At 38.6% G+C, this 15401-nt stretch overlaps 1 protein-coding gene across 4 annotated transcripts in view; it reads left to right on the top strand.

Annotated features, from left to right (window-relative positions):
• Positions 1-15401, top strand: part of plce1 (phospholipase C, epsilon 1) — a 151455-nt gene that overhangs the window by 85933 nt on the left and 50121 nt on the right. For all 4 annotated transcript variants that reach the window (XM_057825375.1, XM_057825376.1, XM_057825373.1 and 1 more), the window contains exons 8-9: positions 5671-5825; positions 5894-6061. In XM_057825375.1, coding sequence (XP_057681358.1) covers positions 5671-5825; positions 5894-6061 — 323 coding nt within the window. The remainder of the gene's footprint in view (positions 1-5670; positions 5826-5893; positions 6062-15401) is intronic.

Raw genomic sequence — 15401 nt, 5'->3', positions numbered from 1 at the left:
TCCATGGTTGTTAATGAAAGGTTTCCACTAGTACAGTTAGGGGTCTTTGAAAAAAATAGCTTAGAGTTGCTAACTTAACTAGAGATTCCCACAATTCTTTATAAGCATGGCGGGCTGCCAGGCTTGTATTGCTCTCCCGCCAGGCTAAGTGCTACAAAAAGAAAGTAAAAAAAGGATGTGACCGAAAATTCGGCGCTGAAAACTATCGGGCGAAAATAGCTAAAAATGCTTTTTCGGTGTTTAACGTTTGCCACCAAATAGAATGAAGAACCTTAGTTCTCGTGTGATGACGTCATCAAAACGCGGCGAGAAGCAACATGCTTCTCAAGCAACAGGTCGACAATACTGGCTCACAGCTAACATGTCCGTGGTTTGGATACTTCCAGAAGTGTTAGCCTGACTGTAGCGTTACGGAGACCGCGTACTGCTTCTTGCCATGTTTTGATGACATCATCACAAGAGGACTAAAATTCTTCACACTATTTGGAGGTAAACTTTCGGTCTTAATAGCAAAAGCAGACATAGCATTTTTAGCTATTTTCGGCACATCTCTAATAAAAATAATACATATCTTAACTAGGGCTGTCCCAAACGACTAATTTTCTCCCGATTAGTCAGCCGACTTTTTTTACGATTAGTCGACTAATCTTATAATTAAAAAATTTTTTTTTTTTTTTTTTTACTAAGTTAGGAATGATATTTTTTTTTACGCTTGTCAATTCACAAAAACATTTTGGAACACTTAAAATCTTGATTAAACTACAAATAAACAGATAAATAACACTAATAAATCACAAATAAACAATGAGTTCTAATGCTGATTGAATTAACTTGTGCAAAAGAATGGAATGTAAACAGATTCAGAACACTGACTTCACCTTTCCAAAATGATTCAAAACAATTCTTTAAAAAATACCTAGCATTAATATTATAGTATACTGTAGTACTATATATAATAGTATAATAATAATTATTCATTGCCAATCAGACTTTTCATAAAGGGTGTCATTTTAAAGGTATTCTTAGTGTAGAATCTGAAGTATGTGGGATTAACTCCAGAAATCGTTATTTATATGACGAACATTACATGCTTTTATTTTGAAATGTTCACCGGAAGTACGTTCGCTAAACCGTTAATTTAAGCTTTACACTCCACAAAAAAAGCACTTTTTGTCATTGTATGTGTTGTCAGTAATAGATTTTTTTTTCCTTTTGCAAATGCTTTTAACCAGCGATTTTTCATGTTTGAAGTGTCACCTTTTAACTGCAAGTTTTGGAGAAGGCTGCCTGTTTTATAGCCGGCTAAAGTAGGTCGTCTTTTTTCCCCATTCACCTCAATGTAGCAATGCTAACGTATATAGTGTTTAATATAGATGTGTTTTCCTATTTTGTATGTCTTAACTTTAATTCTACAGCGTGTTGATGAGAGAAAAGAACTCAAGTCTCATATGCCATCAGCACGCACGCACAAATGTACGCACGCACGCACGCTCGCGCAGCGATAAAACGCAGCCGTGAAAATGACCGCCCTCATTTTTATTTACCATGCGATAAATGGACTCATCGCATATCGCGACAGGCTTAGCAACTTCAATAAAACATGTCATTAGTTAGTTGGACGGACTTACAATCTCCTGTCGTTATCATTCACGGCCGACGTGCAGCCAAGCTTGGTGTTGAAGAGACAGGACACAACAGTGTACCCTCCTTTGTTTCTTTAAAAATAAGTCAATGCTTTGGACTCTGGTGCGCTTTTTTGGCTTTGTGCCGCTTTCCCCGCTTGCATACCAAGTGTCCGTCATTCTGAACTTTCCACGCATATATTTTTTTTAACCCTTCATTAGCCGTCGACGGGATGTTGTGCTCGCCGACGGATTTACGTCATCGATGACGTCGACTAGTCGGGACAGCTCTAATCTTAACTGCTATTCAACCACATTCGTTTCAACCACATTAGCTGATATAATTCGAAACCGCAGTGGTGACACGGTCAAATTGCATTGTGTTTGTTAAACAGTATTTCAAGGATTAACTATTAAAAAGCAAAATAAAAAAATTTTTTTTTTTTAAATTGGCAAGGGACGAACGGGTAGCAAAGTACAGAAAGCCGTAGCCGCAAATCAAATTGTGAAAATAAGCCAGTTTCCGAGGCACATCCGTCGCCATGACGACTTGACCACCTGAAGGCTTCCTTCCGTTAAGTGTCAGCTGTATTGTCGGAAAACAGCATTTTGATGTAAGCTGACAATGAGTTGACTGCCTCCATTTTTTTGGATGCGCATCTCATTACAGCACTGATTAGGAATATGAATTCAAATAGTGCGCTGAGGATAATAATCAGAGAGACTGAGGAGGTGCATGGGTGCTTTCAAACTTAATCAGACTGAAATTTGAACAGGTGATCAATAATGTTGACTTCAAGCACACAGATTGTGCAGGACGCGGATGGCATTTCAGATTGACACTAAAGTTTAGATACTAAACTATATTTATAATGTTAATTTAAAATACTTTTCTACTCTATGCATGCTCCAGCAATGCCCTGATGAGTATACAAAGCCCTGACATTTTAGCCGAGACTGCCCCAAAATGCTCAGGGCGAACACGCGCCTGTTTCACAGACCCTCCGCCCCGTCTCCACTTGGCAAAAACACTTTTCTTACTCACTTAAGACTTGCTACTAGCAATAAACAATAAGGTATGCTTATAGGCCACCGCTCAGTGCTTTATGTTCGTGTTTGTACAGGCATACGCACCATGCATGGGCTTAGTTTTTCAAATTCAAAACCGACATAGCTAAGCTAGCAAGCTAATATCTAAGTAAATTCCCATTCAAATTTCTTCAAATTTACTACAAATAATTTGGCCTTTTGCTGTTGATTCTCACGAGTTTCATTTCACACTGTTCCTTTTTTGATTACATTCTCATTTTGCTGTCGCATCTTCGCAATCGCATACTATTTTCATGGCGTAACATGTGATGCAAAAAGTCTGCGTAGTCCACGCTGCCTGTAGGTCTGTTAAACTTTCTCTTACCAAGTGCGAGTCAACCTTCCACTGAGCATAGACTTCATAATGTATTGACAGGACGCGGGGCTGATTAATAGGGGGCCTGCATTGTTGGCGTGGCCGCCAAAGCTGACCGGATGGAATCACAGACAAAAAGCTATTTCCGTTGAAATTTCTTGTGAATAAGTGCTTAAATCCCTGAATTCTTTATAGATACGGATGTAAAACAGTCTTGATTCTTGGTTAAAAGCAAAAACAAAAAAACGTGCAGTTAAATTTATTTTACGTAAATATTGCGAAGTATGATGTTAGCCAGTAAGCAAATGCGGCGGCTGCCTTAAGTAAACAAAGAGCTTTTTCCGTTGAAAATTCTTGTGAATAAATGCTTAAATCCATAGAGTTTGACTTTTGGGCCGGGGGGGGGGGGGGGACAACATGTTGATGACCCCAAAACGAAGTGTCAGCAATAAAATTAACTTACAAGAATATTTATAATAATAAGTTAAAAATTAGCGTTTCTTTGTTTCCCATCATTCTTGAGAGGAATGCTAAATCAGGCTGCTTAGGACAGCTATACTTGTCGTATACCAGTGTCGTGCCAATGTAGTTACCCCAGTCAAAAATTTTATCCCCTGGGCGGAGCCATATGGAGGTTTGTGTCTTCATTATTTGATTTAAAAAATGTGTCTGAATGCAAAACTAAATCTGAAACTCAAAAAAATGCATTTGAAAGCTATTTTTTTTTTTTTTTTTTTTTTTTTGGATTGCAGTCAATTTATTTATTTTTTTTTTTTGAATGAAGCAACTTTTTTTATTGAAGTAATGTATTTTTGCGTTTGGGGCACATTTTGGCTAGGACATTTGTGTCTTTATTATTCAATCAAAATATAAGTTGCTTCAAACAAAAAATATATATTTTCAAACAAAAAATCACTTCAATCAAAAAAAAAAAGAAAATTTTCAATCATGGAAAAAAAGTTTTTGAATGCGAAAAAATATTTGAGACTCAAATATTTGCATTTGAACACTTAATTTTCAATTTAAAAAGTTTGATTTTCGCAATCCTTTTTGTGTTTGGGCCATATTATGGGTAGGACATTTGTGTCTAAAACATTCAATCTCCAAAAGTTGCTTCAATCAAAACAAAACAAAAAAAAATTCAAACAAGGAAAAAAATAATTTGAAAAATAAAATCTCTCCTATTTTTTTTTTTTTTTTCCTAAATAATGTGCAAAGCAAATGACCGTCTAAGGTGCTAAGGTGTCATATGATCTGTTCGAAAAAATTATTTTGACCCATTATAAATATATATATTTTTTGTTCATTTCATTCATTTTTGTTGTTTGCTTTAATGCTTTACAACCTTTATATACATAGAAAAGTCAATTACATGCAATGGCACTTTTCAGCCACCAGGGGGGCCTGGCCCCCCCTTAAACTCCGCTTCTGCTTAAATCCCTGAATTCTTTATAGACATGGACGTTAAACAGTCTCGATTATTGGTTTAGAGGGAAAAAAAACGTGCAGTTAGCATTGATTTTACATAGATATTGCAAACTATGATGCCAATGCCGTAGCGGCTAATTTCTCCCATTGATTTTTCAAAATGCAAAATGCATGCATGGTACAAAAAATATAATAATTACCTCGAATCCTCGAACAAATCACTCCTGAGACAATCCTTCCTATTTGTATGGGGTACAGCTTTCGTACTTTTTCAACCTAAATCTGGCATTGGATGTGTCGCTGTGACCGACTGCGAATAACTGAAGCGGAGTGTGGGTTGAACCCCTACTTGAAGGCGTGCGGTGGCGCCACCAGGGGGTGGCCAGGGGTGGCCACGCCCACCCCTATAAATTTGTTGGCCACCCCACTGGCCACCCCGCTTGCCAGTATATCGTTAGATTGTTGTAGCATCAGTTACGCATTTCATCCCAAATGAATGCATTTATTTTGTTTTGTTAAATGTACACTTTATGCCTAATATATACATAACTCAATAAAACAGAATTGTTGTGGAACTCAAATGTTGACTGGACAGTTATGGACTATGTACATTAAATCATTAGTAACATCAAATATTACACAATACACCAAAGTATATCAGTAAGCGTGTCTTTAAGTCTTTCTGATAGTTTTCCCCCGACCTTTTTACTGCAATAATACAATGAAAACCTGAAATTATGGCTTTTAGTTTTGGTGTGCCACCCCAAGATTTTAAGTGGCCCCATCTGGCCACCCCTATGAAAAATTTCTGGAGGCGCCACTGAAGGCGTGGCGCAATGCCTGCTGACTGTGACCGTCAACATGATTATGAAGTCTATTCACTGACCAAACCATTTTCTTCTCCTGTTAGATAGAGGTCTAGCAGTTGAAAGAAAGCCTATAAATTTGGGTGCAAACCAGCTTAAAACATAGACTAAAACAACAATTAGTCAGCGTATCCTTCGCCAAAATCCTGAGGTTTGATCGAACCCAGGTTAAGGACTACAAGAGTGTTACAAAGTAGTCCCAACTTTCCGAAAAATGTCAGCTTGTTGTGAAAAGTTTCCACTTTTCTCCCAAATCCGCCATTTGCAGAAAAACAGCAAGAGCTCTTTTTGACTTAGATTACACTTCAATCCTGACTTATCTGGCGTCTCCCGCCGTGTCCGCCCGCAGAGCGTCAGCTGGCTAACAGCATGAGCGGCGGCGGCGCCCTCCTCGCCGGCGTGAGCGGAATTTCCAAGGAGCTGGCCGAGCTTCGGCACCTGGTGCAGTTCCCCGAAGAGATCGCCTGCGTCCTCACCGAGCAGGAGCAGGAGCTCTACAGGCGGGTGAGTGACGACACGAAAAAAAAATCGTTCCGGAAATTGTCTTTTCACGCCTTCTCGAACGGGTACAGGTGTTGCCTTTGGACTATCTGTGCTTTCTGACGTGTGACCTGGGCAGTCCGGAGGGTCCGAGCAGGCGGCACCCGGAGCTCAAGGCCTCGCTGTCGGCCCCCGACATGCCCACCCAGACGGCGCAGCGCAGGAATGCGGTGGACGACTTGGTGGCGCGCTTTAATGAGGTCAGGTCGTAAGCCGCGGACGGATGGAAAACCAAAAAGAAAACAAACATCAGAATTTAGAGATTTGAAGACTCTCATTAGATGTCATGTGTGGATATTAAAAGTCTAAACACCCATGTTCAAATGAGAGAAGAATGAAGTACCGTAATTTTCGGACTATAAGCTACTACTTTTTTCCATCATATAGAATCCTGCGGCTTATAGTCCAGTGCGGCTTATATGTTGATTTTTTTTGGGGGGGGGGGGTTAATAGGCAACACATGCCTCCTAGCATATATTGCAGCACTATAGATGTAAATAACAATCAAAATTCATGTTCTGTGCTAATTATTTATTCAGTTACTGTTCCAGTTGTTTCATTAATTGCTTGTTATGGTATTTGGCAACACTTTATTTGACAGAAGCATCATAAGACTGTCATAAGACCGTCATAATTATGACATGACACTATCATGGGCATTACTGAATGCTTATGACAGATGTCATTAAGTGTCATCGGGCAAATTATGTTACTAACTCAATTTATGTCCAGCTCGGATCTTTTACATCCATTCAAAAGTGAGATAATTTGCCGAATAACACTAAATGACATCTGTTATAAGCATTCATTAATGCTCATGACAGTGTCATGTCATAATGACAGTCTTATGGCGCCACTGTCAAAGTGTTACCAAATAACATAACTAGCAATAATGAAACAACTGGAACAATAACTGAATAAATAATTAGCACAGAACATCAATCATCATCATTTACTAGGGCTGTCACAATTATCGCATTAACGCGCGGTAATTAGTTTTTAAAAATTATTAACGTTAAAATATTTGACGCAATTAACGCACATGTCCCGCTCAGACAGTATTCTGCCTTTTGGTAAGTTTTACAGCACGGCTTTTTGTGCTGTCTAACAGCGAACTCTTGTGGTCGCTTTGCGACATGGTTTATTATTTTCTTGCCAGTTCAATATGGCTGCACGACATCTCGGGCTGACGCCTACGTTGTAATGTTGTGCTTATATGATCCTTGGACAAGATTTGTCCGTAAGTATGGTTGTTGTAAAGAATGTACATATTATGTTAGTAAGCGAAATGTTACATTTTTTGTATGAGATGCTTTTTGTTTATGTTTAGTGAACCTGTATCCGCTAAGCTAAGCTAAGCTAAGCTAAGCTAACGTTGTTGCTAATGCAATGCTTGTGTACTTTATTTTTTGTAGTTTTACGACGGTCTAAAGAGGACAATGGTTTGAGGTCATTTTATTAATAAATCAGATGAAAAAGGAAGAAGTCTGATTATTAAGGCGTCGTTCACTAGCTGTCTAGCTTTGGAAAAAGACGCTTCGGAGTGAGGACAGCATGGACAGATTTAAATGACAGTAGAGTGAAATGCCCACTACAGTCCTTATGTACCGTATGTTGAATGTATATATCCATCTTGTGTCTTATCTTTCCATTCCAAATATTTATTTTACAGAATATATATATAATTTACAGAAAAATATGGTATATTTTATAGATGGTTTGAATTGTGATTAATTGCGATTAATTACGATTAATTAATTTTTAAGCTGTAATTAACTCGATTAAAAATTTTAATCGTTTGACAGCCCTATTATTTACATCTGTTGCGATGCAATGCATGCTAGGCATGTTGGACAACAACAGTGTTGACAGCAGGTTGCAGAAGAGATTGACTGTCTCCCCCAAGGGAACAGTGTTGGCCAAATGAAGCTTCTTGAAGCATAAAGCTTAGCAGCCAATTGGTTCAAAGCTTCATGGTGGTTCATTTGGTCTTCTGACCGTCGTATGATGCTGCAGTCTAATGAAGTGTTACCGGTTAATATCTTTTGGTGTAAATATCCCATAATACAGTGAGGACAGCTGCGGCCTATAGTCCAGTGCGGCTTATCTATGAACAAATGCCGTTTTTGTGTCACATTTGGTGGGTTGCGGCTTATAGTCAGGTGCGCCTTATAGTGCGAAAATTACGGTATTTTAGTGCAACTGATAGATAGACATCCAATCGTGGCGGCCCATTATCCTTCTAGTGCAATGCTTTTTAACCTGGGTTTGATCGAACCCCCGAAGTTCAGGATAGTAGGTCTAAGGGGTTCGGTGTAGGCTACGACACGCAAGGCCCTATTTTTGGACGCTGACTAAATCTAAGGCAAAGTGGCGTTTTAGACCAGGTTTTGGACTGGTTAGTCCTCCATTTACAGGCATTATACCGATTCTTGTTACTGCTAATCCTCTATCTGATGGAAGGAGAAACTGTTTGCTCAGTGGAAGGTTGACTCTCACTTGGTATGAAGAAGTACAACAAACCAACGGGTGGTGTGCACTGCGTTGACATAAATAAATAAATAAATAAATAAATAAATAAATAAAACAACATTTGCGTCACATTTTACGCCGTGAAAATAGTATGTGAGGCAAGGATGTGATAGAATGTGAATATCGACATGAAAACAAAAATAGAAACCGTGTGAAAATTAAAAGGCGAAATTATTTGTTGTAAATTAGAATTGTTTTTTTGACTTGTGAGAAGATTCATGTTTTTTTTTTTTTTTTTTAACAAAATGACTTTGTGTACAGATTTGACAATCATTTTTTGCGAGGTGTTTTATCAAATTTGATATCATTGAGATAAATATGGCAGATACTGCATGGTCAAGGTTAATGCAGGTTTAATGTTGGGCCAGTCTTGGTTTATTGGTCTGATGACGCTTCAGGTATAAATTAGGGCTGTCAAAATTATCGCGTTAACGGGCGGTAATTAATTTTTTAAATGAATCACGTTAAAATATTTGACGCAATTAATGCACATGCCCCGCTCAGATTAAAATGACAGAAGTGTAATGTCCGCTTGTTACTTGTTTTTTGTTATTTGGCGCCCTCTGCTGGCGCTTGGGTCTAAAGGATTTTATGGGTTTGGGGAGTGAGCTTGGTGTAATGACATGTGTATTACATTGTGTAATTATTGACATCAACAATGGCTAATTACTAGTTTATTTTTTGATTGAAAATCTTACAAATTTTATTAAACGAAAACATTAAGAGGGGTTTTAATATAAAATTTCTATAACTTGTGCTAACATTTATCTTTTAAGAACGACAAGTTTTTCTATCCATGGATCGCTTTAAGAGAATGTTAATAATGTTAATGCCATCTTGTTGATTTATTGTTATAATAAACAAATACAGTACTTATGTACCGTATATTCAATGTATATATCCGTCTTGTGTCTTATCTTTTCATTCCAACAATAATTTACAGAAAAATATGGCATATTTTATAGATGGTTTTAATTGCGATTAATTAATTTTTAAGCTGTAATTAACTCGATTAAAATTTTTAATCATTTGACAGCCCCAGTATAAATATAAAAACATCAATGTTGACCTGTTTAAAAACATGCCATCTAAATTAGAAGAAATTTTGAATGAAAATTCACTTAGGTTTTAGTTTGTTAGCTTAGATATATCGATTTTGAAGTTGGGGAAAAAAACGATTTCAAGTTCTATAGGGTTCGGTTCATGCACGTGTAAAACTCATGGGGTTGGGTACCTTTAGCAAGGTTAAGAACCACTGTTATAGTGTGATTTTGTCACGAGTAGGTGTCCAATCCATTTGAAGCGATGTCCAATGAGTTAAAGAAAAATAGCAGGAACATTAGGATGCAAAAGTCTGCACACCCTTTAGAACTGTTTAGTGTTCGGAATTAACCAATCAGTTCAGGCCATTGGCACTGGACGTGGGGTGCTGAGGGTGCTGCAGCACCCCCTGGTGTTGGGGAGGAAATTGCTATGGTAGATTTTTTTGTTGTTGTTAGAAATAAATCAATAAATAAAACATTTGAAACAATTGATACACGAGCGTATTTAAATTTGGGGATTAAATATATCTGTTGCAATTTTTTTTTTTTTTTTTTTTTTTTTTTTTTTTTTTGTTAATAACAGAAGTTAACTGTTGACAAAAACGAATTAGCGATTTTTTTCCTTTTACAAAAATAGTGAAATTTTCTCAAATTCAATTCGAGGTGGATAATGAAAATCTTTGTGATACTTTATAATCGTGCCCAGCGAGGAAAAGTTAGCTGCACAGCAGATTTAGACTGTGGAGAACCTAAAATAGCTTACATTGTAGCCATATTATTGTTTGTTGTTGCTGTTGAGCTGCCGCGGTGCAGAGCGCTGTTGGATATTCATGTGCAATTTATTAGAGTGTTGTGAAAATTGGGTGTTAAACCGAGGCTTAATGGACCTTTTTGTTTTCAAAAGTGTTTGTGTGTCATTGTGCCATCTAGCTGTGGGGATTTGCATTATAATGCACATAAATCAATTTGATTTCCAATACAAAAACTCCAACACACACACTGTAGGGAAAATCGAATGCTGTCTTTGTAATAGCCAAGTAGTAGTACGTCATCCATCCAGCATGCGTGTGTACCAGAGGTTGCGCTAGACTTTTTCGTTGTCTGTCATTTTGACTGACAGGGTCATAAAAATCCGGTCATAATCTATTTTTACCCGTCACTTAAATTTTTAAAATGACTATATCTTGATGCAGTCACTATATGTATATACACAATAATACAATAATACTTTATAATATAAAGTAACTAACATTAGTGCAGTCATGGATTACAGTAAGCAGGCCAGTACTGTGTTTCCATATATATTTTTATTTTGTATATACAGGATATATATATATTTTTTTTTTTCCCCCCCAAGTGCGACCTCCCATGATCCTAATACATTTAATAATAATAAAATATAATATAATTCCATTTTATATATATATATATATATATATATATATTTTTTTTTTTAAATTTATTACTATTATTAAATAAGAATGCACGTTGATACAACGCACATAAAGGCAACTTCCAATTTTTTAAAAAATCGTTAGAAAGTTGTATGGACTTACAATTCGCTAGCTTGTTGTTTCCTGTTGTCTTCCGAAATACACCTGGGTGACGGCGCGTCAAGTGTTCGTTCATAGCCGACGTGCTACCGTGGTATGCGAGCTCAGCTTAGCAAAAAGAGTACACACGGTGGTGGCACCCTCCATATTTTCCTTGAAATAATTTCAGGCTCTGGCTAGTCTGGTCCGCTTTTTGGGCTTTATGCCGCTTTCACCGTGTTACCAATTCTGCCCTTCTTGGTAATTGGCGGCGTTCTCAACTGCTCGCCGCAGTGAGGAGTGAACCGGCGATTCACTTGATTCGTTGTCATCCTTCACTGCATCTGTCCCTCTTTTTTCACCTCTTTTATCAACACCATCGTCGTTTTGGGGCTTTTTGAAGAAACTTCGGACACGCAGTTGCCTTGACATTTTTCCGAGTAAGGCCAAAGACGTCATGCATCAAGAGAGACAATAGCTAATTAATATGCTCACTCGCCACCCTGTGGTCTGGGGTGTGAATTGCAACTTGTCAAAATGACGGATGGACTTCAGTTTTTTCCGTCACCGTTGTAAAAAACCGGTCAACGACGGAAAAAATTCGGTTAACGCGACCCCTGGTGTGTACTGTCATTGTGCACGCCTTGTATGGAAAAAAACCCGATCATGACAAATGTGGACCGATTTGGATGGGGAAAACAAAATAAGATCCTCAGCACCCCCTGCTGTGAGTGACTTCCAGCGTCCCTTATTCAGGCTCATGTTAATAGTTAACATTATCTTCTTTTGTATATATATTTTTAAAATATTTATTAATATTTCAGATAAAAGATAAAATTTTATGCTATACACTACAGTTTATTTATTTCAATTATTCTCATTCATGTTTTAATTTTTTTAAATATTGCTTTTTTTTTTTTACATTTTTTAAAATAATTTTAAAAAACAACCAAACAGTCAATAGGACATTTCCATTCAAACGGATTGGATGTCTATAACTGTCAAAAGGAGTGAATGAGTTAAAAATATTGTTTTATTGATTAATTTTTTTAGCCTGTATTTTGTCAAAATTTATAAATTAAAAAAAAAATCAGATCAAAAACAAAAAAGGGAAAAACAGGAATCCTGTTATTCTTTTTTTTTTTTTACTTTCAAATTGTCTATCTAAAGCAGTGCTTCTCAATTATTTTCTGTCACGCCCCCCCCAAGGAAGCCGTAAATGTTTCGCGCCCCCCCAAACTCTCTGCCGCCACTGTAAATAGTACCATTTGTCTATAAAATTACTATTATAAATACGCATCTGCCTAACATTGTGTCCTTTTTTTTTCTAATAAAGAAAAAAAGTAACATAGATCAACTTATAATAAAGTATAACTTTATTAACATTGTTTTGTTTGTAACAGAGAAGACTTGACGTGCATCAATTTGCCTGAATTTAAAAAAAAGTCACATCCATACTGTAAAAAATACACTCAAGGTACATTTTTGACCATTTGATACAGAAAAATAAAATGTAATAAAATCAGTAAACAATAACAAATTAAAATTGATTAGAAACATTCACTCATGAGGACAATATGCCAAAAAATTTGACCGAAAAAACAAAACAGAATAAAAGAAAAAAAAGAGTGTCCTTGGACAGGACAGTTTTTATTTTTGCTGCTCACAGTATTTACCTCCTTTGCAATGGTGTGGAGTTATTTTGCAGTGAGCATGCTAACAATGCTCACTGGATTATTGATATAACACTGACAAAGCAGGACGATTGTTGGCAATATTCGGCACGTTTTCACTGAAAAACAATCAAGCGGCTTATCAATGAGATTGGGGTCTAATGTCTTTAAGTGGCGTCTTAATTGATTTGGCTTCTGGCTGTCCGCTATAATTATTTTTAGACACAGTAAAGCCTGAGTTATACTCCCGCGTTGCGGTGACGGCGTAGCGACTACGGCGTCATTTGACATTCGATAGTTCTGCGGTGAGGGAACGCGTTGCTCTGTAATTCACCGCCAAGCCACTAGAGGCATGTGGCGTTATGTTTGTACGGTTTTGGGGCATGATTGTTGACTACTTCCGCTAGTCGGAGAAAAAATAAACAATGCAAGATGGAACTCTTGAAAGTAAATATTCTGCTCATCAACACTGAATAAATATTGAACATACAAATGTTGACGGGCAGGCGACGCAGAAGACTGTTTCGAGGCGGTCTGGCCGACTTTTGATGCCGCACAGAGAGTTTTAGACTCGGGTGAAGAGAGCTAGCTGTGGCGGCTAGCTTCAAACTGGCGTCGAGCACTGCGTTCAAGGTCTGCAAAGCCCTCCAGCCAGATTTGTTTGCCGTGTCCTACAACCAGCCAGTGGGAAGCCATAGCAGATTTCTGGCGTCTAGGGAACTTCCCAAACTGCGTTGGGAGGCTTGATTTTAAGGTTATCATAAAAAGCACCGAGGCACTCTCAATCAGTGATGATGTATTGTGTGTGTGAACTGTCTGTTATTCAAAATTAAAGATCAAAACAACTCTTTTGACACCAAATCTGTGCTTTATTCTTCATATACTTGAAACATATGTACACAGTAAATGATGAAGTGCACCAACCAAAAATACGACATAAAGTGATAAAAAGTTGGCAGTTTTTGGCCGACTGTGTCACCGCTTCGTGTGGCCACTCGATTCCGACCACCCACGTCTCGGTGGTTCTTCCTTTTATTTATTTTTTCGATCGCCGACCTTGCCATTTGGCAGTCACAATAATAATTTCTTGACGAGACTTGCTCTTCGATGATACTCCCGTCGGCTTGGTGCATTTTTGCGTGTAGAAAATAATGTTTGATTCTATTCTACAATGGCGGTGTTTTCGCCCGGAAACAACAGTCTGAGCGGACCAATCACAGTCCGTTTTCGCTACGTCAACGCGTCTACGCGACGCGAAGGTTACAAAAATCGAGAGGTGCGCGTCAGGCTACGGCGTAGGGTCGTAACTCGATTCTTCCTTGACGGCGTAGGTCTGACGCGGAAGTATAACTCAGGCTTAAACAGTGGTCTTTCCTCATCACCCACTATAGTAAAAGTCAAAGCTAAAAGGCAAACAGCACAAAAAAAAGCGCATTCTCGGCGGCCGAGGTAGAACCGTAGGTGAGGGCGGTCGTCGTGACGATCCCAAGCCGAAAATGGCACTTCTCGGGCGGCGATGTGAGAACCGGACAAGACAGTGGGTTGCTGCGTGAGTGAGTCCGGTCGGAAAACGGCTTTCGAAAACGGCGGCGGCACACTGCTCTTCATATCTGTTTTCTGTGTTTACTGAGTGCTCTTCCTTAGTTCAAAAATACTGCGCGCACTCTGAAAATGAGAGCGCCACTGCCACCTACTGAGTGGATGTGCAAGTACACTTTATTCCAGTACGGCAAAAAAACAAAAAAAAGCATGTTCCCCGAGGTCACATGCGCCCCCCCGGCTTCGCTGTGCGTCCCCCCCCAGGGGGGCGCGCCCCACTATTTGAGAAGTACTGATCGAAAGCATCACATGGTAACTTTTCAGTTTTGGTCGATTTTAGCCACGCCGGTGGACAAAAGCGGTAGTGTTTTCTCTTAAGGAAGAGTGCGTTTCCCATGAGGAGTAGGACCAGCACTGGGTTTACCATAAGGGCCAGCGCACACCCGTGCAGTGTTGTAAAATCATCAATCAATCTCCCGCTCGCCTGCAGATGGATTAAACAAGATTTTTGTTTCCAGCGGTTGTGTGATGGATGAATAGTAATAAGGTAATGAATCCAGTTGTGGCTAAACAATAGCATATGACGGTTAGCAACCGTGTGGCTAACCCACCATCCCCAGGGAGCGGGGGGTGCCCCCTCAAGATATAAAAGAGGTATCATTCAACTAGTTGTAAGTCGACATATTAACACAAGTGTTATGAAAATATTTTATAAATGTTGAAAAGTTACCTAGTGTTTTTTTATTTAGACACTTATTTAGAATACATTTAGGCTACGTTCATACTACAGGTCTTAATGCACGAATCCGATTTTTTCGTGTTTTTCCGACTTGAGTGAGGAATTAACTTGACGGTCTGAACGTGACAAGTCGCATAGAACGGGACCATTTCAAATCCGATCTGGGTCACTTTCGTATGTGGTCTAAATCCGATCTGGGCCACATTTTTCCAGACTGTCGCGGCGGTCTGTACTGTCCAGTCCCGCAAATCGGATTTAATGCAGCAATTACGTCATCAAATAGCGAGAGAGTCGTTACCGTAGCGCACCTGTGCGTTATTAGCGCCTAGCTTGCAGTGAACACGGCTTTTGAGGAAGAGCTGAGCTTGACAACAGTCATAAAAAAATAAAAATGGGTTGAGGATAAGCCTGAGAATGCTCAGTTTTCTCTCTGTTCCAAGTGAGCAATATTTCAACATTGCCTCCACGGCCGAGAGTCGGGA

This window comes from Corythoichthys intestinalis, chromosome 21 (genome assembly GCF_030265065.1).
Source record: "Corythoichthys intestinalis isolate RoL2023-P3 chromosome 21, ASM3026506v1, whole genome shotgun sequence".
In the NCBI taxonomy this organism is placed as follows: Eukaryota; Metazoa; Chordata; class Actinopteri; order Syngnathiformes; family Syngnathidae; genus Corythoichthys; species Corythoichthys intestinalis.
Note: the sequence above shows the minus strand (reverse complement) of the source record. Positions and strands in the feature narration are given on the sequence as shown.